Raw genomic sequence first — 23,188 nt, 5'->3', positions numbered from 1 at the left:
AAATTAACTAAGCGACACTAACATGGCATCACGTTGGGCGCTAATGTGACAAATAGCATTGTCACCTTTAGATTAAGAGCACGCGTAGTGGAACTCGGTTCACTTCAACTTCAAATACGACTAGGACACGTGGATATATATATAATTAAAACGATGTATTCGGCATGTTTAAAATTATCATAAGTACATGTAGATAAAGTACAAACAGATATATAAGTTCATGGGGAAGAGACAAAGTCAATAAAATCAGAGTGTCGTAAACACGTCTGCACTCTTGGGAGTCCACGCTCTGTCTGCTAACACAAAGGAACACTACTCCCGAAGTCAACTTTCATACCAGTGGCCACTTGACTTACACACTCTAAAACCCATTACAAAACACGATATAAGTCCACTCGTCACACACATACGACCTACAAAGGACGACTCGTCACACGCAGGTACACGGACCGGTTGTACAGGTGACGTAGCTAAAAATAGATCACCTACGTGGACAACGGCACGAGTACGAATACTACAATAAATATCAGCATTCACTCACGCGTGCATGCTCGAACATCATTCGCACCACATAATCATAGGTCCGTGACAATACAATAACTAAATAGTTTTGACCCTGTTACACTGTGTTTTACATCGGTCTGCCTGAAATATGAGTAAAATGGACCCAAATATTTCAAAGTAGCTATTTTGCCAAAATGTTAAAAAAATGTATTAGCTAAAAAACTTGGGATGGTCGGGAAATAAGAAACATGAATTGTTACATTTATCTTAAGCGTAATCAGTGACTTAAAAATAACAAGGCCACGAAAGTAATCCAACTCGTCATTGCTTTTCAACTGGAAAATACAACAGTCTTTTCAAATATCATCATAGAATCTAGTTATATAGTTATGCAGCATCTCTGACTTTCTGTTCAACAAAACTTGTCGTATTTCTCGTAAGAGTTAGCTCCCTTGATACGGACAAAATTAAAATTGGCAATGATTTATTTTTAGCTCCTTTATTCTATATCTTTGGTATATTTTCGTATATCTAATGTAGATTAATACTGATGGAATTCGGGAAACATATTTGGTCTGTGTAAAATGCAGGCCTCCATTCTTCTTAAGTTGAATCGATTAAAATCGGAACTCTTCAATGCGTCGAGTTGCCATGAAACAGTTCGTAAACAGCAATGGCGGAAAACTAAGCCGACAAGTGCCTGTTTATGTAAGTAATTCGGCTATAGATGCCGTTCATTTGTTAAATGATGATATCTAACAAGGTACAACTAGTGTACGTGATTTGTCAATCGAAAGAACAAAATTTTGTATTAGCAGATGTTAATCACATTAGAAGTAGGTAATACTGTACATGTGAACAGAATATACATGTAGTTCGTAATACTACATTGTATGACCATGGCTGATTATCACGGCTGTCAGTGAAAAACCGAATGTGTCATGTATATATATTGCATTTCATAATCTATCTTTGACGAACAAACGTCTTCTTGGTTATTATTAAGAATAATATGATAATGATATGGCATACAATATAATAATGTTAAACCCAAACCCCCAACATTACTCATAGTCCTATAAATATTTTTTTCAATAAAGTATCCAACTAGAAAAGGTAACAACTACAGTGGAATCCGTTCTGCAGAAACTGGATTTTCGAATTATTATCTGTTGTCACCTAATCCACTGGTACTGTTTGCAATGTATTCCCTATAACATCTGTACGTACAGGTGCCAGTCTGTTAACACCCATAACAATGAATCAAATTCTTGATGATAAACCATTTGTTCTGTGTACTGTTTACGTAACCAGATATAGATTTGACATAGTTTAGATTTCAATTAGTCACAGATTTATTTTCAATTAGTCAAACATCAAATGGAATTACCCAATTGGTTGAAATTACTGCATGCTGTTTTGCTTTGTAATATTTCGTGATTCATTTAAATCAAATCACTCAATAAGCATCATGCATCAGTTCGATCCATATTACCTTTTTTATGTAGTTGACATGGTACATCACACACTCAAGTGTTTAAGCCCAACTGAGCATATGCATTACATCACATAAAGGTGTTTTTTATCAATATTGATTTTGTATATCTGACATATTACAACAATTAAAAATATCTATTTATTTTTCCAGAATTTGATTTATCTAGATTACATGACATGAGGATGGAGAGAAGGATAGGCTTAGCAGCATTAGATGTGGAACGGTATTCCAAACAAGGAACAGCTGATCTACAAGTTGGACATATAGATAAAGCCCTTGATGCATTTAAGTATGCCTACAAACGCTCTCGCGATGTGGATGATGGCTATACTGAAAGAGCTTGTGCTTTCAATCTTGGTGCTGCATATGTCGCTGCAAATCAAGCCAGAAAAGGGTTGGATGTTCTTCAGCAAGCAATTCCTCCCGACAACAAAAAGGAGGGGCGATCCAATGGTGACCTCTATTTCAATTTTGGTTTAGGATTTGAAAGCCTTGGAAATTTAGAGGAGGCCATAAGATACTACACAAAGTCATACGAAGAGTATAAGTCAGAGAGAGATAACCTCCAGATGGAAGCAGAATCGTTGGAAAAACTTGGAAATTTACAGGTGAAAACTGACAACATTTTTGCAGAAGATTCATACGGAAAATTGGCGGAAGTTTATGCTCTCATGAATCAACCTGTTAAACAGTTAGAAGCCTTGAACCTTAAAGCCAACCAACAACATAAACACAATAAATCTGCTGAATGTGAGGTTACTGCTGATGAATGTCTCAAGCTTACAGAGCAATGCGGCAGTATAACCCAAGTCGGTAAGTCATTGTATCACATCATCAGATTACCTGTATTTAGAGTTAATGATACTTTAAAGACAGGTATGAAAATCAAGTGAAATATTAACATACTTTGTTTTTATGGTTTTAACGTTCTTCTGATTTTCTGAGGATTTTTTTCATCCCTTTTTTTAGGAAATGTTCTAAATGACCTTGGATTGATCTACACCCAAATGCAGAAGTATGATCGAGCTATTTCCTGTTTCGAGCAAGCATTGCCATTGGTCCGTGGTAGGTCAGGTGACAAGAAGCAAGAAGCGGTTATCCTTCAAAACCTTGGTGCAACCTACAACTTTGTTGGTGACTACCAGAGAGCTGTTGGTTTTCATGAATCTGCTTCAAATTTATATGGTAAGGTTTTAGAGTATCTTATATTTGTGTTAAAACAACCTTTTGAAAATTGCTTACCAAAATAATGTGTCTTTAATATGTACCAGCTATATCCCCAGATAAACACCTGTGCACAAATAGCCACCCCCCTCCATTCCCATGTCTTTCTTTCTTTTTGGAGAATCATCTATTTTAAGATAATAAGCTAAAAGTGGTTAAAAACTAAACCCTCCCTAAACTTTAATACTTAATTTTTACACCAGGAGTCGGGGTTTATTTGAGGGAAAATACACAGAACTAATTAATGCACTACACCCTGCTAAAAATGGTACATATCCTTACTGTTATACTTTTTGTTTGCGCTATTTTAAAATGGCATAATAAAAAAAAATATTCAAAAAATCAGCATCAGAGATTATGAACATTAGACAACAAAAAGTTATGTTTTAGAGACTGAAATATTATAGTCAATACAGGAATTTGTTGTGTGTATGCAGATTAGATTAACTGAATGATCATAGATATGTAATTTGCTAGAGCATGTTTAAATCTAAAGTTATTTCAAAGAGAGGTCATTGTGAAATATTGTTGATATGACAATACAAGCTGACAACTTTTATTGACAGCTGAGCTGAAAAATCGGAACAGTCAGGGACAATGTTTTGCTAATCTGGCCTTTGCACTGAGTCAGTTGGGAGACAAAGAGGGAGCCGGAGAAGCTTTTCTACATGCTCATCAAGCTGCCAAAGACACCGGTGAGTACAAATGTACTATATAAGTCAGTCATCCCCGATTTCCCACTAAAGCCTATCGACTTATAAGTACATCTGATATAAGTTACAACTGCCATCTCTGCCTCGGCACAGCTTGTCTATCAGATGTGAGTACAGATAATTGCCACTAACACGTGCCTGCATTGGGTTCAGAAAGTCAAAGACATAGAAATAATTTCTTCTGGAGTAATAACAGACTTTTGTTCAATTTATCAAAACCTAAAATTATCTGTTATTTTCAAGATCATAGGTAATTTTTTTCAACATTTTAGATTGGGGTTGACATTCTTTTTGCATTTCTCTTTGAGTTGAAAGTTCCATTGAATTTACTACAGAGTATATAGACTTTTTTGTTTCATTTTCCTGCATGTTCATGAATAAAAGAAACCAGTTAACTCATTCAGCTGTCAATGTATCATTTGGCAGGGGACACCCGCACACAGTGGCAGGTGTTGGAGGGCCTCGGAGCAGTTGCGTTTAACAACGGTAACATCCCCCGGGCCATTGACTGTTTTAAACGAGCCCTAGCTGTCATAGCAGCCTCCGAATCTAACACAACAGTACAAGACAGGATTGTAGGGAAACTAACCAACGCCCTCCAAGAACAGATTATAAGGAAATCTGTAGGCACCAGCAAGCATGATGCTCCTGTACGATTTATCAACTTTAGCTGACATTTGACTAATTCATATATATTGTTGTACATCTTGAAGCATCTGAACTTAATCTATTTAGTCAGCAGGTTTTCTGGAATTATTTGCAATAACACTTCATTAATTTCAGTTTAACACAATGATGATAGAATTTAGGAACTCCTTTCAATCAAAGTTCATAATGAAAGTGTCACTGTGGACACTAGAAAAAATTGTTATATTTTGAATATGATGTTTCAGGTAAAGACTGAACAGCGACATCTGACAATGGCCAATATTCTCTCTGGTCGGTCTGTCCAGGCTGCTAATCCAGTGTCTGAACAACCCATCAAAATGGAAACTGCTGATCCAGTACAGTCCTCAAGTAAACCAGACAATCCGAGGTAAACACTGTATTATTGCCTAAAATGTTCCTTCTGTAGTGAATATATTAGTTTCAGAATACAAATGTAGAATCCTTCATGGAGATTTTTGAAAAGGCACAGAAAAACTACATTTGTTTCTTTTAGAAAAATTACATAAGTGAATAATAAAATGACTATTATTGCTTTCAAAAAGTAATTGTCTGGTTTTCATAATGTACAACATTTTGTAACTTTATATTCTCAAAAGACAAGAAGAAAAAAATAGAAAGAGAGACTTTGGCTATAAAATTTAGATGTAGAGAATATCAACTTTTTATTACAATATTAATATAGTGAAAATACATATGTATGTTTATATCACGGAGCGCATCCAACTAAGAATTAATTTAAATCTCTGGGCTCTCTTGATAAACAGCTGATCCCTTTACAGGTTTGTCCCAGTGAACAGACCTGGGTCCCGCAGAGAATTCCAGAAAGTGGCTCGGGGCCTGAGTTCGCTGGGATCAGGCTCATTGAGCATGGATGGTAGTGAGACACTGAGACCTGGCACTCTGATAGTCAACTCGTCTTCTTCAGCATCTTCCTCCTCCTCTTCGTCTTCATCATCCTCATCTGAGGAGGATAGCCAGGATGAAAAGTAAGTTTGGTTTGGTTGTCTTGTGACTTGAAAGTCTCTTTAGATATATATAGATAATATAACAGCTATTGTAGAAAAAATACATGGTATGTATTTTATCTTTTATGTTTTAAAATCTGTTGTAGTTTCAGTCATGGTTTTATTTATTGATAAATGTGTAAATATTCAGACTGTTGAGTGATACTGATACAGGACTTTGGGTCTATTCTTTGTGACACTGTTGGTATAATTTACTGACCATCAATGCACATGATACTTGTATTAATTGTTGTCAGTCATCCATGATGAAAATATTGTTCATCCACATCCAATATTATTTTATTTGTGGATGAAATTGAACAAAGCTTTGCATATTTATTAAGTTATTAATTGCTTTCTTGCATGCATAGTTTAATCTCTCAAGACATTTTAACTTATACAATTTGTTGTGGGTTCATTACTTCTCAGCAGTATTTTATAACAATATTTGTTATCTTTGAGATCTTATAATCTAGTTGGTATATTTAACCATCTTATTTATTGAAGTCCAAAATATTTAACAAACTATATCTTGCTTCTGATATACTGTAACCATATATTTCTGCACATGTTAACACATAGTTTTGTATATCAAAGAGAATATTTAAGTGGTTTTTGTTGCTGTGAAGTACCATTACACAGTGTAACTTAGAATTCAGTGATTTGCATTGAAGTAAATATTGCTTATAATTTTGTTATTTAAAATGGGCACATAAACTATTGAAAAGTATGATAACCTCAAAAAGCCATGTTTAAGTATAATAAATATAGCATGTTTGTAATGAGTGTTATCTAAATCACAGACGAGACATGCTTATAAAGTTTTTAACTGATTACACAGACGAGACACGTTTATCAAGTGTTTAACTGATTACACAGACGAGACACATTTATCAAGTGTTTAACTGATTACACAGACGAGACACGTTTATAAAGTGTTAAACTGATTACACAGACGAAACACGTTTATAAAGTGTTAAACTGATTACACAGACGAGACACATTTATAAAGTGTTAAACTGATTACACAGACGAGACACGTTTATAAAGTGTTAAACTGATTACACAGACGAGACACATTTATAAAGTGTTTAACTGATTACACAGACGAGACACGTTTATAAAGTGTTTAACTGATTACACAGACGAGACACGTTTATCAAGTGTTTAACTGATTACACAGACGAGACACGTTTATCAAGTGTTTAACTGATTACACAGACGAGACACGTTTATCAAGTGTTTAACTGATTACACAGACGAGACACGTTTATCAAGTGTTTAACTGATTACACGTTTATCAAGTGTTTAACTGATTACACAGACGAGACACGTTTATCAAGTGTTTAACTGATTACACAGACGAGACACGTTTATCAAGTGTTTAACTGATTACACAGACGAGACACGTTTATCAAGTGTTTAACTGATTACACAGACGAGACACGTTTATCATGTGTTTAACTGATTACACAGACGAGACACGTTTATAAAGTGTTTAACTGATTACACAGACGAGACACGTTTATAATGTGTTTAACTGATTACAAGCTTGTCAGTGTTTTAGTGCTGATGGTGGTGGTCTATACAATTTAACACTAATTTCCCTGTTGTGGAAATCTACTAAAACATGGTTTATCAAAAGCATTGTAGAAATTGAATTGAAATGTTTTAAGAACAGGAATTCAACATCTAAGTCCAAATTGATATGATTAAAATTGTTATTAATAAATTGTTTCAATTATCAAAGATTTAGAAATTTTAGGTAACACAACTATGATATTTATTATCAGTAATTCCACAACAGTGTTATTATCTTCTAATTTCCTTTTTTTTATTTCCTTTTTAACATTTAATACTTTTCATTGTTTCTGTATGAAAAGATGAAAATGCCTTCTTTATTGTCCTGTTTCTTAAGCTTATGTTTTCAATACCATCATGTCTGGTGTCATTAACAAGTCATTTATGTTTTGTGTTGATTTGTACATGTTTGTCAAAGTGGAAAGACAAAACAGACTAAGTTGTAGCGGCAGGGTATGTTGAGTGTACTTATATGATACTATAGATACAGGTGCTGCCCACTTCGGAAATTACAGATGTGAGGATTACTGGTTTTTTGTTGTAGAAGGAAGTCAAAAGTACATGTAGAAGTAAAACCGGGGGGAAGTCTCCATCCTACCTCTAAATATGGAAGGTACTACATAATAGTATCATCACATCAGCAGGATATATCATTGAATATCTAAATTTCATAGACTTTGATGCTACAATATTGTAGTGATCTAAATGATATTAAGTCAGTAGAAGATAAAATCAATGTATTTATTTCAATGATTGAGGTGAAACTTTTACATGTTTATACTGTTGTGTGATACACACACATGGACTGTGTATCACGAATTTAAATAAAGTGCACAAAATTAATCTCCGTCTAATAATCACATTTTCTTCTCTTATCTAATCTTACAATCCATTCAAAATAATATTTTATCATGTGTACTTAGAGTAGTTATTTGTATAATTGTTGCACAATAACACAACAGCTTCATTTATTAATCAACACCTTATTTAGTGCAGACAGACTTAATATGAAATAACATACCAAAACTCACAAATTCAGTTTTGTTTTCTCGTTTGAGCACACCACCTATTGAAACTATTTGTAATATGACTAATTTATGCTTCATTTTGACTGTTTCAATTATCCTGCCATTTTAGCTTGACATCTTCCAAACGAATTGACACAAAGGCTTCCACCATTCAAAGGAAGCCTTTATTGTCAACAGCATCAGAGAAAACATCATCATCATCGTCATCTGACTCCTCGTCATCAGAGGAGGAAGGAGGGAAAGAGGATGATGAAGAACACATTGATACACAGGCTGTCAAGGCAGAGATGAAAAAACAACTGGCTCAAATCAGAGAAAGTAAGGAAGTTTGACCTACATGGACTATAGAGATACAAACAATTATTGGTACAAATCAGAGAAAGTAAGGAAGGCTGACCTACATGGACTATAGAGATACAAACAATTATTGGTACAAATCAGAGAAAGTAAGGAAGGCTGACCTACATGGACTATAGAGATTATTATTGGTACAAATCAGAGAAAGTAAGGAAGGCTGACCTACATGGACTATAGAGATACAAACAATTATTGGTACAAATCAGAGAAAGTAAGGAAGGCTGACCTACATGGACTATAGAGATACAAACAATTATTGGTACAAATCAGAGAAAGTAAGGAAGGCTGACCTACATGGACTATAGAGATACAAACAATTATTGGTACAAATCAGAGAAAGTAAGGAAGGCTGACCTACATGGACTATAGAGATTATTATTGGTACAAATCAGAGAAAGTAAGGAAGGCTGACCTACATGGACTATAGAGATACAAACAATTATTGGTACAAATCAGAGAAAGTAAGGAAGGCTGACCTACATGGACTATAGAGATACAAACAATTATTGGTACAAATCAGAGAAAGTAAGGAAGGCTGACCTACATGAACTATAGAGATTATTATTGGTACAAATCAGAGACAGGAAACCCATACCTGAGCCACATAACGCACGTCAGAGAAAAATGTTCACAGTTAAATAAAACAAAGAACACAGCAGAGACAGAAATGTTCACAGTTAACAAAAACAAAGTACACAGCAGAGACAGAAATGTTCACAGTTAACAAAAACAAAGTGCACAGCAGAGACAGAAATGTTCACAGTTAACAGAGACAGAAATGTTCACAGTTAACAAAAACAAAGTGCAAGCAGAGACAGAAATGTTCACAGTTAACAAAAACAAAGTGCAAGCAGAGACAGAAATGTTCACAGTTAACAAAAACAAAGTGCACAGCAGAGACAGAAATGTTCACAGTTAACAAAAACAAAGTGCACAGCAGAGACAGAAATGTTCACAGTTAAAAAAAACAAAGTACACAGCAGAGACAGAAATGTTCACAGTTAACAAAAACAAAGTGCACAGCAGAGACAGAAATGTTCACACTCCATGATCAAATTAAATGACATGCCAAAATCAATGTAACTAATTCTGTAAAACCAGTGTACTTGTATTAGAAATAAAAGGCTGACACTTAATTTTCAATGTTATGATGTTAATTGCAGGCTCTAGCTCAAGTTCTGAAGAAGAGGAGGAAAACCAAGCGGAGAAAAAGAAAGTGAGTTTTTTTTATTTATTTAATGGTTAATCTATCAAATGGATACAATTATATGTCAATTTCAAACAGTATTAGATTAAATATTTACTAAATATTTGTGGTAACATATTTGTTTTTGCAGATAACTATACTTGATCAATTTATAATATGTTTAATGTATGTCGAATACCAAAGTTATACCGGAATTTGTTTAATTGGTCCATATCTCATGCTGTTCTGAAGAATCATCAATAAAATGATATTTTATCCTGAAATAAGCCAACCTCCTGAATCAAAGGTAGTGTGTTACTTCTGTAGTATGGCAATACAAACATCGGATTTAGTCATTTTTGTTACGATGGGATTAAACAATAATTGTTTAACAATCAGTTATTTGTAACACAGAGGTGATAATGTTGCTATCACTGTCTTATAATGTCTGTTGTCTATATTTATACAAGAACTTGTTCTAATTTTTTATGCAGGGTACACATGCCTTGGGGACAGTAGATGAGAAGAGCAATGAATCAACATCTTCATCCTCTTCCTCTAGTTCTGATGAAGATGAGTAAGTCTTACATTTGAAGAGATTACCTAACAGTAATGATAAAAACATTGAATTATTTCTCTATTCAATTTAGATTTTAGTCAAGCAGTAATATAAAGACTATAAAACAATTTCCACATTTTTTGTACCTAGTAAATCTGTGGAAACAAAACAAAGACATATGCTTGAGAAAATGAGGACACTTAATACTTGGTTTGTAATAGTATATCTGCGAAAATATTGGATTTACAACTGAGTGACTTTGTCACAGAAAATCTTAAGTAAGGAAAATAACTAATGAACAAAAGACTGAATTTAAAACCTTGAATTTGTAGGTCTGCACCCCAACTGCCCACCTCCCCTCCTTTACTGTCAGGGAAAATGAACACATACGAAGACCCAAGCGTTAACTACAAACAGATCGACTTTGTAAACAAGCAAAAAGGTGAGGTACCATCTACAACTTCAAGCACACAAGACCATCCCAACTATTTAAGTGGGCAGTCTGACCTCTCAAAAGAAGATGATGACGATGAAAGTGACGATGAATTTGATTTTGAGATTTCGGGAAAATATGAAAATATTGAGAAATTAAGGACGCATGACAGCTCTGTTACTGCCCCATCGTCTAGCCAGACAGGTATACAGATGTCAACACTTTAATTTGGTTTCTTTACTTCAAATGTCTGTAGGAATAGCTTTTAGCTAATATAACCAGACCTCAGGAGGGAAATATATATACTACCCAGACATCTGTAAACAAACCATCATAGCTTTTTGTTGAAATATATATATAACCACGACATCTGTAAACAAACAATTATAGCTTTTTGTTGAAATATATATATAACCACGACATCTGTAAACAAACAATCATAGCTTTAAGTTGGTATGTATGATAGACCTCAGGAGGGAAATATATTTATATATAACTAGGACATCTGTAAACAAACAATCATGGCTTTTTGTTGGTATGTCTAATAGACCTCAGGAGGGATATATATATACTACCCAGACATCTGTAAACAAACATAGATTTTTGTTGGTATGTCTGATAGACCTCAGGAGGGAAACATATATACTACCCGGACATCTGTAAACAAACAATCATAGCTTTTAGTTGAAAGTTACTTCTGGTAAAATCTCATCAAAATGTGAACTGATTATAAGGTAGATATTTGTTACTTCATGTAAAATCTGTATGAGAATGATGAATTAAGTAAAAGATAGATATATGTTAGTGCAAGTAAATCTCCTTTAGAAGAATGAATTAAGTACAAAGTAGATATATGGTGCTGTAAGGGATATTTCCTTTGACAAAAGTATAATATGGTAAGTTTTTCAAGATGTTTATGAATTAAAAAGGTATGAGATATCAGTAATGTTATTGTTTAGTGGGTTCTAGTGTAATTCCTCTTTCAATTAAATATTCACAACAAATTCTACTTTATTCCTATATCCTTACAATACCCATTGTATTGTTGCTCTGTATAGAACCTCTTTCTATCAGTATGTATACATCATCATATTTACTCTCCTAAGGTCTGTTGCTAGGCATTAGAAACTTGCACAGATTAAATTATTAACTCAAAAGTGTCATTAATCTGCTTAATACTTACAGCTGCTGGTGAAATGATTTACCTTTTTTTTTCTTCATTATTCGATCTATTAAGACTAACACCGTAAATAGTCCTGTCATATATCATAAACACAGAAACCTGTCACAGTCAAAGCTTTTGACATCTAATGTCAACCAACAGCATAAAAGTTACCAGTTTACCACAGGTTCTGTTTATAAGGAATGTACAAAAATGCAAACTTGAGACATACCTTTCAAAACAAATGTAACAGTACTAAAACAGACATGAATGTGGTAGTTTTAAGTTTCTAGGGCTCTAATGTCATTGGGCACTGAAAATTAGGAAAACCAGTTGGCTGTATGACATTATTTTTAAACCTGATAAATTTACAGCAGAAATAGAAAAAACATAATGTTTCCTCCATTTTAATTTGATAAGAAATAAGCAATAAAGATATCATTTGATATTCTCTACTTAGACTTAAAGATTTTGTTTAATCCCACACAAAATCTAATGTTATGGATAGAATACTATGGATAGCCAATCTAAATGTCTCTGTCTGCAAAAATAGACTTACAGCTGTGTCGTAGAAAAATGGCCCTAATTGGGTCCTATCCGTTGGTATACTGATTTGATATCAGAAAATAAAGAGATCTGTATACAACGAGGTTATGTATATATCTATATATATATATACAGGTTTCAGGAAGTATCTATGGCTATGACAGGTTCAACTGCATGGACTTGTACACTCTGTAGTTATGTATGTGAGGTCATTTTCATTTATTGTGTCATACTGTAAAAGCATTCATTTTCGTGGAGTATTCATTTCTGCTGCTGCTCGTAGATACTCATAATCCACCAATTTATAATGTCCACAAACTAGTAGAAAAGTTATTACAAGTACATTCATTGAGTCTTTTTATATCAACAAACTCAAGTGTTCAAGAAATATCATATTTTTGAAAAACTACAAAAATTGAACTCCACAAAAATATCAGATTTTTCAGTAACTTTGATGTTTAAATGTTATCCTTACTGACAGTTTTGATAATGGTTGTGCTATATTGAAAATGCATGAACTATGATCATGGCTTTAAATGTGTTAACTTTCCTCTATACTAAATGGAAATGAAATTAGAAAACAAAAATCTCTTAAAAGATGTATGTTCATGAAGTATTAAAATTATGTATATTTTTCTGTTACTCACTAACAGTTTGATCATTGATTAAACCTTAAGATTTAAATCTCAAAAAAATCCTTAAATTTTTTTTTAAAAATGATTTTTGTATTTGTTTGAGCTGTTAATTTATGAAATATTAGCTTGATTTATGCCTACAAGTGTGGTTTGATATTAAATCAGTTATGATGAAAAATATTGAACCAATTTGATCAAAAACAATTTATGTAAGAAAGAAAGCAAAAAATGTTGTCATTAGCCAGTAATTGACTGGAAATTATAAATAAGTTCAATAAGAATTATTCGATTCACAATTTGCGTTAAACGTGAAGTAATAAGATTGTTTTGTGATCAGTTTGATCAGAAAGTTTCAAAATATGCAATATGGTTATGTGATAAATCTATGTTGGATAAATATATTTATAATAATTGTAAGTTACAAAATGGAATACCAATAACACAGATAACTGTAGTATACTTTTAGAAGATAAACATTATCGACTGTACAGAAACCGGTAAATGAAGAATGTAAAATGTTATAAGTTGAACAATATTGCTGAAAGTGCTAATCAAGCGTTGTTTGATAAACAGATACTGTTCCTAAGGATGAGGAAAGAGGTATGATACTTGTGTTATGATTTGGTTTGACCATCAAGCTGTGTATTGCTTTCATTAACATCTTAGAATAGCCAGGAAATTATTCAGTTTGTCCTCTTTATTTAAATTCTGCTGTGTATAGAATACATGAGAAACGTTGCTATGATACTTTAGTATTTTTGTGTGTTATAGAATGATGCATTATTTTTGGCTTTCGTGAAAATCTGGGATTGAAATCGATAATTATACTTGAACCACTGTAAACTACACTGTGACTAAATTTAGAATAAGATACTTCATTGCCTTGGCCACTTTGATGGCAGACAACATTAACTTTTAAAGTTTAAACTTTTAAACTAACACTAATATTTGTTTTTTTTATTTTAAAATATTTTTTACTAGATCTTAATGAACACATCAATAGAACCCCTTCACATGTCAATAGAGATATTACATTGTAGTTTAATTGTCCTCTTAAGTAATTAGCTACAGATTCAATAATACCCTAAAACTGAATACAGGTAAAACAAATCATAGCCAGAATATTGTTGAGACAAAATTTAATCTTTAAAAATGTTTCGTGAGAAGTTTTCATTCTAAAAATAATTTGTGTTTGAATTAAGGTTTTGTTAATATATTGATGTTTTTGAATGACGTGTCATTGTGATTCTTAGGATTTTATTGTTTCACAAGGCCTCTGTATTTCTATTCTTCCTGAAGGGAGAGCATATACTTCCTGCATTGTCCGTTTGTTCATCCATCCATCAACAGATTGTCTGAAGTATATAACAAAAACTAAAAGAGTAATCAACATGGAACTGGACACATAGATCTTGATAAGAAGAAGTGCAGTGTACAAGAATCTTACCTCTCTTTTTCAAAATTTAGGAGTTATCGCCCTTTGTTATTTTTCATTCTTAAACACAAAATCTATAGGAGATATCAACATGAAACTTCTAGCGTTTATTCGGGAAGTATCCATCAGTTCTACCGATTCTCTTGTCTATTTGATACGATTAGACTGTAAATAATACTTTGTGTTGGAGACATTCTGTTAGCATGTTTGATGTGAAAATATTGTTTTCTGGTAGTGTTTTGATTTGAAAAGTGTTTTCTGTGAGCATCATGATTTGAGAATATTGTTTTCTGGTAGTGTTTTGATTTGAAAAGTGTTTTCTGTGAGCATCATGATTTGAGAATATTGTTTTCTGGTAGTGTTTTGATTTGAAAAGTGTTTTCTGTGAGCATCATGATTTGAGAATATTGTTTTCTGGTAGTGTTTTGATTTGAAAAGTGTTTTCTGTGAGCATCATGATTTGAGAATATTGTTTTCTGGTAGTGTTTTGATTTGAAAAGTGTTTTCTGTGAGCATCATGATTTGAGAATATTGTTTTCTGGTAGTGTTTTGATTTGAAAAGTGTTTTCTGTGAGCATCATGATTTGAGAATATTGTTTTCTGGTAGTGTTTTGATTTGAAAAGTGTTTTCTGTGAGCATCATGATTTGAGAATATTGTTTTCTGGTAGTGTTTTGATTTGAAAAGTGTTTTCTGTGAGCATCATGATTTGAGAATATTGTTTTCTGGTAGTGTTTTGATTTGAAAAGTGTTTTCTGTGAGCATCATGATTTGAGAATATTGTTTTCTGGTAGTGTTTTGATTTGAAAAGTGTTTTCTGTGAGCATCATGATTTGAGAATATTGTTTTCTGGTAGTGTTTTGATTTGAAAATATTATAAAAATAGTGTCTTTATTTAAGAATGACATTTAGACATTGGAGTGAATAATCTTCATTGTTTGTCACTGCTGAAGGAGTGACGACACGGAGTTATATCTTTACAATAGGTTATTCTATTTTGGAGGTTACTGATCGGGACTATCGTTTACCAGTTTTTGTGATATTTCTAAAGAACATGTGATAAAAGTCTTGTTAGCTTTGTATTTTGCTTTCACTATGCAAAGAAAAAATTCTAAATATTTTTGTTTTTATTATCAATTATATGGTATCAATTTATATCAATTAAGGTTAAATGTTATCATTCACTTTCTGAACTAAAAAAATTGAGAAACAATATTGATATCATGTTGATACGGGGATGTTACTTTCAATGTCTATATAAAGTAGTTTTCTGTCATCTTAGATACAGGAGTATTCTTGAAAGTTTATGTTGCTTGTTTTATAAAAGAGCATGGCATTTTCATTCTCATTTCTTATGTGTAAAATGTAGATTTATAGATTTTAGCCAGTTTATTATAAATTTAAGAGACGGTACATGAATGTTCTTCATTAACTGTTTGTAAATATCATTACAATTCACGCATTCAGTACTTAAAATCTGTTTATTGGAAACTTAAAAAAATTATTTAAACCTTTACAAACCTGAAATCAGCAAATCTAAATGAGAGAAAAAATTTGATATGTTGACATATATATTTTGTAAAATTGGTTTTGGTGTAAATTGATCAAGCTTATGAAATGATTGTATACTTTAACACCGAGAAAAAACTGTAAGAGTAATATATCAGCAAACTTTGGTATCTTCCTATCTTTTTTAATTTTATAAAGTAAATGAACAAGACATTACCTTTGATCTTTAGCTGCTGCAGCAGCACGTGCTTCTGGTAATTGGGAGGACCACCGCGAGGACGACCCCACCTATCAGAGCATCGACTTCCGCACACAGCAAGGAGGGTTTGCTAACACTCCACTAGGAGATAATGAGGACCACAAACATGTGTCAGACCTACCAAGAGGAGAAAGGTAAATAACCCAATATATTTTAGTTTCCAAATGTAGATGCTTTTTTCGATGTGTCAGCATTATCCATCTCTGTGACAATGTTTTACTCTTCCCAGTAGATTACATTTCTTCGCCATTGTAAACCATTTAACAAATAAATGTTAATGTTGTAGAAAAGATAATAATTCATTATAGATAGTCTTATATAAATACTAACACTCTGTTACTCACAGCTTCAGTTATCACATGTATAACATTAACATGTATGTTTTTCCCTGTAATATATATTTAATTGCATATTTCTCTGCTGTTGATGCCCTCAGTAGACACGAATCTCCATAAAATTTCTTCTGTTCTTATAATGCATGGTAAATAACACAGAAATAGATTGGATTTAGCAGATTAACAGCATGCTGTTGTCTTTTTTCCTTATGTCTTTGTATAACGATGATATATCTGCACCTGTGCAATTGTATATACTTTTGGACTTTTGTATATACTACATTAATTCAATCATTCATATTTATAAACGATAACATAAAATACTTCAGTATAGTAGTCGTTCATGTAGATTTTCTAAATTCTATTTGAAATGGCCTGTACTAGGTTGAGCTTGAAACAAAAGTTACAATGTTATCAATGGCATTCGTTTTTTTTAACTAAAAGCATGCATTAATGTCAATATGTAAATGTTTCGTTAGATACAATGTTTTTTTCATCAGTTAGATGTGAAGTCACATCTTCACCTTAGATATATTATGATTCACCAAACTGCCACTTAGAATGAAAATTAACCATTACTTACTGTTAATGTTTATTTATAATGAATACCAACGTCCTTAGATATTTATTCACACAATAACAATGAAACATTTTTATTCAGTAATTAATGATATACCAATAAATACCATGTTGAACCATTATACCAGAACATATCCACTAATACTTTAATATCAGTGTTACTCTGAATGTACTAGGTTTATCTGTAAATATAGCAGTCACTTATATATACCCTAATGTCGATATGATTTATCAAACAGCTCTGTTGTAGGTGATATTGAGAGGTCCTCTGTTGTAGGTGATATTGAGAGGTCCTCTGTTGTAGGAGTTATTTGAGATAGTCAATAGGTGCCGTTTATTACCGTGTATATATTGTTTGGTTGTTATGTCTATATGTATTATTACCTCGTTACTTGCTTTCCAGCCTCGCTGACCAGTATGTATACACCAGTAACTGCTTATCTGAAGCTTATGTGTCAATGTGAATGATTAGTGCTTTTTATCATCACTATTATTATAACACAAGTTACATGTTTCCTAGATGTTGAGAGTGATGTTTTTGTAGATATGTTGTACACACTTCGATTTCTATGATATTTCTTAAGAACTCTCACCAAACAATCAATGGTAAGTAAATATGTGTGTACACTAAAATCACTTACATTACAACCGTCATTCCCGGCCCACATCGACTGTCAAGTTTTTCATGTAACAATCAGAGTGAAATGAAGGGAAGTTACTGTGAGAGATCAAAATACGTTAACAATGGAGGTAGTGAGTCTTTTTTACTGAAAAAAAGAAAATACCCACATGTCAACATAATCGTAATCCAATCAATTTATAATACTAATGAAAGGAATAAAAGGAAGATGTAAACGGAGAATCTTGAAAAAGTACAAGGAGAATAAGATCAGGTGTTCCAGAAGAGTAAGCATCTCCTGCTCCACCAAATAAACCTTGGTCAGTCCAAGTAAGTGATGTCACATTGTCAATTGACAACAAGGTAAACAACAAGGAACCAGCAGGCAAACTTACAAGCATCAAACATGTCCAGTGCCATATCACACTATTGGAATATTTCTCAATGAGATCATTATGACGATCGTAAAACTTCCCTATTATGTTCATCAGCTTTCATCTTTTGAAATCTAGTGTTACGAGTTTGTCCGTCAGCTGACGACTGTTTGAACAAAAGTTATGATAACTGCAACAGGCCCTTGAATATCGAATCACACTACTTTCTCTCGAGGAAACAATGCAAATCATTATAAGATATTGATGGATTCGAGTATTAACTTCTTAGTAATGAAACCTCGGGTTTGTAACATAACATTTCTTGTTAGAAATGCAATAGATTAATACTAGAAGGGCTATAACTGTGTTATAACATAAGTATGGTTGAGTATAATGATATTGTACCAACACTGACGCTGTATTGTCTATTGTTACACACTGTTGTCGTGTCTTGACCGGCAGATGGACACATCTTTTGTTTGTATCGCTTCATGTTTCATGTTGTTTCTGAAAGTAAAATTTCGTATAAATGTGAATATATTTTGTTTGGACTGTAAGTGACTCGTTGGTCTAATTGTTATAAAACTTCAAACTGATCTGTAATTAAAGAAAGGTCATATGTAATTAAAGAAAGGTCATATGTAATTAAAGAAAGGTCATATGACCTATATTGGTATTGAAGATTTGTTGCCATACTATTGTACTTAGTTGAAGACTCCAGAATTTTACATATATAGCTACATATTTTATTTGTTAATTTCATTTTCATATTTTCAAGCATACTTACTGCTTAGAAGATATATAAATATATATATATATATATATATATATAGTAATATTTCAGGACTTCATCCAAAACTAATCACTATTAAAAGTTAATTAACAATGAAATAGAAAATGACATTTGAATTCAGAATTTTCTATTTTGGCTTTCTTTTCTATAAAAAATGATTTTATTTAGAGTAGACTGTTAGTAGTAGCTGATTTATCTGTTTAACCTGAACACTAACTTGCTTGCATCAGTTAAAAGAGAAATAGTTAGATTGTCACTTTTGATAGATTTATATGAAAGTAACAATTAGAATGAAGAAGCTGTTTAAGATTTATGCTCTACGTGTATTTGTCATAAAAACACGGCATTTTGTTCACAAGCCAATAAGACACCCTTAAAAGCCCAACAGGAATAATATGTAGACAACCTCTCCATTTTAAGTGATGTTTGGGTTTTATTTCCATCTTTCACCTCACATAACTTACATTAAGCTGTGTCCTTAAGCATAGTTGATCTTCACCTTTCTCCGATACATTGTCACGATTAATGGTTTCTACATTGTATGGATTCTTTAGCTCCGAATATTCATTTAAATCTCAGAAATAGATACATAACGTGTTTTAACAGAATCATCCCAGTTCTTGTGTTTCCTTATGTTTAAATGATTTCATATACAGATACGTTACCTAAACACATTAAGTGCTATGAGGATGCTAAGGTTCAATTTCCATTATGAGTAATGTTCGGCACATTGTTTATATGATATAAGGTCAAACGAAAATAGTTGTGTTAAAAAGATTATTTCATGGAATATATTTCACGTTCTTGGGCAAAACAGATTTATTGAAATAGAAGGGGAGACAACTGCTACATAATATACATGCAGAGTTATTTAACTTATACCATGGGTTCCACTGTTTAGTTTAGAACTTGGTAACAGTGAGATTATTGATTATATGATACAGCCTCAGATAACTGTAGAATTAACATCAAAATGGTGACGTACAAAAGACAATACCTGCAGCTGTTGTTTCCATCACACAATGATTACATGATGGAGAAATACCCAGTGATGTAATGTAGGCAATGGAGTGTTGTATGGATTATCATATCACTGTAGTCAAGTAGGGATAATGTTGTTATATGTAGGGCTGTCACTGACTAAACACATTGTGTAGGGCTGTCACTGACTAAACACATTGTGTAGGGCTGTCACTGACTAAACACATTGTATAGGGCTGTCACTAACTAAACACATTGTGTAGGGCTGTCACTGACTAAACACATTGTATAGGGCTGTCACTAACTAAACACATTGCATAGGGCTGTCTCTGACTAAATGCATTGTGTAGGGCTGTCTCTGACTAAACACATTGTGTAGGACTGTAGTGTCACTGACTAAACACATTGTGTAGGGCTGTCACTGACTAAACACATTGTATAGGGCTGTAGTGTCACTGACTAAATGCATTGTGTAGGGCTGTCACTGACTAAACACATTGTATAGGGCTGTCACTGACTAAACACATTGTATAGGGCTGTAGTGTCACTGACTAAACGCATTGTGAAGGGCTGTAGTGTCGCTGACTTAACACATTGTATAGGGCTGTAGTGTCACTGACTAAACTACATGTGCACAAATTCAGAGATGTTTTGTGTAGGGCTGTAATGTCACTGATTAAACTACATGTGGACAAATTCAGAGATGTTTTATGTAGGGCTGTAGTGTCACTGACTTAACTACACGTGGACAAATTCAGAGATGTTTTATGTAGGGCTGTAGTGTCACTGACTTAACTACACAGGACAAATTCAGAGATGTTTTATGTAGGGCTGTAGTGTCACTGACTTAACTACACTGGACAAATTCAGAGATGTTTTATGTAGGGCTGTAGTGTCACTGACTTAACTACACAGGACGAATTCAGAGATGTTATGTGTAGGGCTGTAGTGTCACTGACTTAACTACACAGGACAAATTCAGAGATGTTTTATGTAGGGCTGTAGTGTCACTTTTGATGTTACTAACTAAACAAAATCATGACAAAGAATTTGATGATAATTATGGGCCGTAGTGTCATTGATTAAGCAAGATTCAATCACAAAGTGGGAGAAATTATGTGTAGGGCTCTAGTCACTGGCTAAAACCAACTCTGTACAAAGGGAAATATGTAAAGCATTTGTGTCACTTTTAGACAGTGAGAGATGGTATGTGTAAGGTTGTAGTGTCACTGACTATAAACAACACTTTGACACAGTAGGAGATGATATGTGTAAGATTGTAGTGTCACTGACTATAAACAACACTTGATGGTAGGCGTCAGGTTGAAGTGTCACTGACTTTACATAACTCTTTGATAGAGTGAGATATGATATGTGTAAGTTTGTAGTGTCACAGACTTAGACACAAGTGGGAGATAGTATGAATAAAACAGTGTGTCAAAGATGGGATGGTACGTGTGGGAATCAAGTGTGACTAAATATATAACTGTGGCAAACAGATATAAATTTGTGTATACAATCCTTTTTCTTGTTGACACCTTACAGTATTTTGTTCTATAATTGTATTTAAATCATAACGTAGGCATCACTGACGAGGCCTTGCGATATCGCTGTCTGAAATTCAAAAGTTAATTAAGATGTATTAGACTCTAGATTGATATTGAAAGGTGCTAATTACTTTTGTGTCTTTTGTGCAGTCTTCAATACTTAAGCTTGAAGATGCTGTCGTCGAATGTTGCTTCCCGAGGTTTAACCTAACCTGCATACTTTGTTTTAATTCGTTGAGAAGTGGAACGTTCATAATATACCTGTACCCATGTACCATATACTTGACTTTCTTTTGAAATTATTCAGTATTTAAAATTATGAAATGCAATTCATTAATATCTAGGCACTTTCCTATCTGGATTTTGACATCGGCTTTGACATTTGACCAGTGATTTTGACATCGGTGTGGACATTTGACCAGTGAGTTTGACATTGGTTTGGACATTTGACCAGTGATCTTGACATCGGTTTGGACATTTGACCAGTGATCTTGACATTGGTGTGGACATTTGGCCAGTGAGTTTGACATCGGTATGGACATTTGACAAGTGATCTTGACATCGGTATTGACATTTGGCCAGTGAGTTTGACATCAGTTTGGACATTTGACCAGTGATTTTGACATCGGTTTGGACATTTGACCCGTGATTTTGACATCAGTTTGGACATTTGGTCAGTGATTTTGACATCGCTCTCGACATTTGACCAGTGAGTTTGACATAGGTTTGGACATTTGGCCCGTGATTTTGACATCGGTTTGGACATTTGACCAATGAGTTTGACATCAGTTTGGACATTTGACCAGTGAATTTGACATCGGTGTGGACATTTGGTCAGTGAGTTTGACATTGGTTTGGACATTTGACCAGTGATTTTGACATCGCTCTCGACATTTGGAAAGTGAGTTTGACATCGTTCTCGACATTTGGCCAGTGAGTTTGACATCGGTTTAGACATTTGGCCCGTGATTTTGACATCGGTTTGGACATTTGGTCAGTGATTTTGACTACAGTTTCGACATTTGACCAGTGAGTTTGACATCGGTTTGGACATTTGACCAGTGATTTTGACATCGGTTTGGACATCTGGCCAGTGAGTTTGACATCGGTTTGGACATTTGGCCAGTGATTTTGACATCGGTTTGGACATTTGACAAGTGATTTTGACATCGGTTTTGACATTTGACCAGTGATTTTGACATCAGTGTGGACATTTGACCCGTGATTTTGACATCGGTTTGGACATTTGACCCGTGATTTTGACATCAGTTTGGACATTTGGTCAGTGATTTTGACATCGCTCTCGACATTTGACCAGTGAGTTTGACATAGGTTTGGACATTTGGCCCGTGATTTTGACATCGGTTTGGACATTTGACCAATGAGTTTGACATCAGTTTGGACATTTGACCAGTGAGTTTGACATCGGTGTGGACATTTGGTCAGTGAGTTTGACATTGGTTTGGACATTTGACCAGTGATTTTGACATCGCTCTCGACATTTGGAAAGTGAGTTTGACATCGCTCTCGACATTTGGCCAGTGAGTTTGGCATCGGTTTAGACATTTGGCCCGTTATTTTGACATCGGTTTTGACATTTGGTCAGTGATTTTGACTACAGTTTCGACATTTGACCAGTGAGTTTGACATCGGTTTGGA

General features: G+C 33.7%; 1 protein-coding gene across 1 annotated transcript in view; it reads left to right on the top strand.

The window, feature by feature from the left end:
* The first annotated feature begins 1,158 nt into the window (after positions 1-1,158).
* LOC132553019 (uncharacterized) overlaps positions 1,159-23,188 on the top strand; it is a 30,593-nt gene continuing 8,563 nt past the window's right edge. Inside the window, exons 1-15 of the mRNA XM_060217222.1 lie at positions 1,159-1,212; positions 2,153-2,815; positions 2,972-3,187; positions 3,793-3,921; positions 4,366-4,589; positions 4,833-4,975; positions 5,388-5,594; positions 7,738-7,806; positions 8,331-8,539; positions 9,742-9,794; positions 10,259-10,341; positions 10,656-10,960; positions 13,673-13,699; positions 16,273-16,435; positions 17,619-17,630. Coding sequence (XP_060073205.1) covers positions 2,179-2,815; positions 2,972-3,187; positions 3,793-3,921; positions 4,366-4,589; positions 4,833-4,975; positions 5,388-5,594; positions 7,738-7,806; positions 8,331-8,539; positions 9,742-9,794; positions 10,259-10,341; positions 10,656-10,960; positions 13,673-13,699; positions 16,273-16,435; positions 17,619-17,630 — 2,477 coding nt within the window. The 5' untranslated portion in view covers positions 1,159-1,212; positions 2,153-2,178. The remainder of the gene's footprint in view (positions 1,213-2,152; positions 2,816-2,971; positions 3,188-3,792; positions 3,922-4,365; positions 4,590-4,832; positions 4,976-5,387; positions 5,595-7,737; positions 7,807-8,330; positions 8,540-9,741; positions 9,795-10,258; positions 10,342-10,655; positions 10,961-13,672; positions 13,700-16,272; positions 16,436-17,618; positions 17,631-23,188) is intronic.

Source organism: Ylistrum balloti, unplaced genomic scaffold (genome assembly GCF_031769215.1).
Source record: "Ylistrum balloti isolate Yb309-2 unplaced genomic scaffold, AGI_CSIRO_Ybal_v1 Utg370292, whole genome shotgun sequence".
Taxonomy (NCBI): domain Eukaryota; kingdom Metazoa; phylum Mollusca; class Bivalvia; order Pectinida; family Pectinidae; genus Ylistrum; species Ylistrum balloti.
Note: the sequence above shows the minus strand (reverse complement) of the source record. Positions and strands in the feature narration are given on the sequence as shown.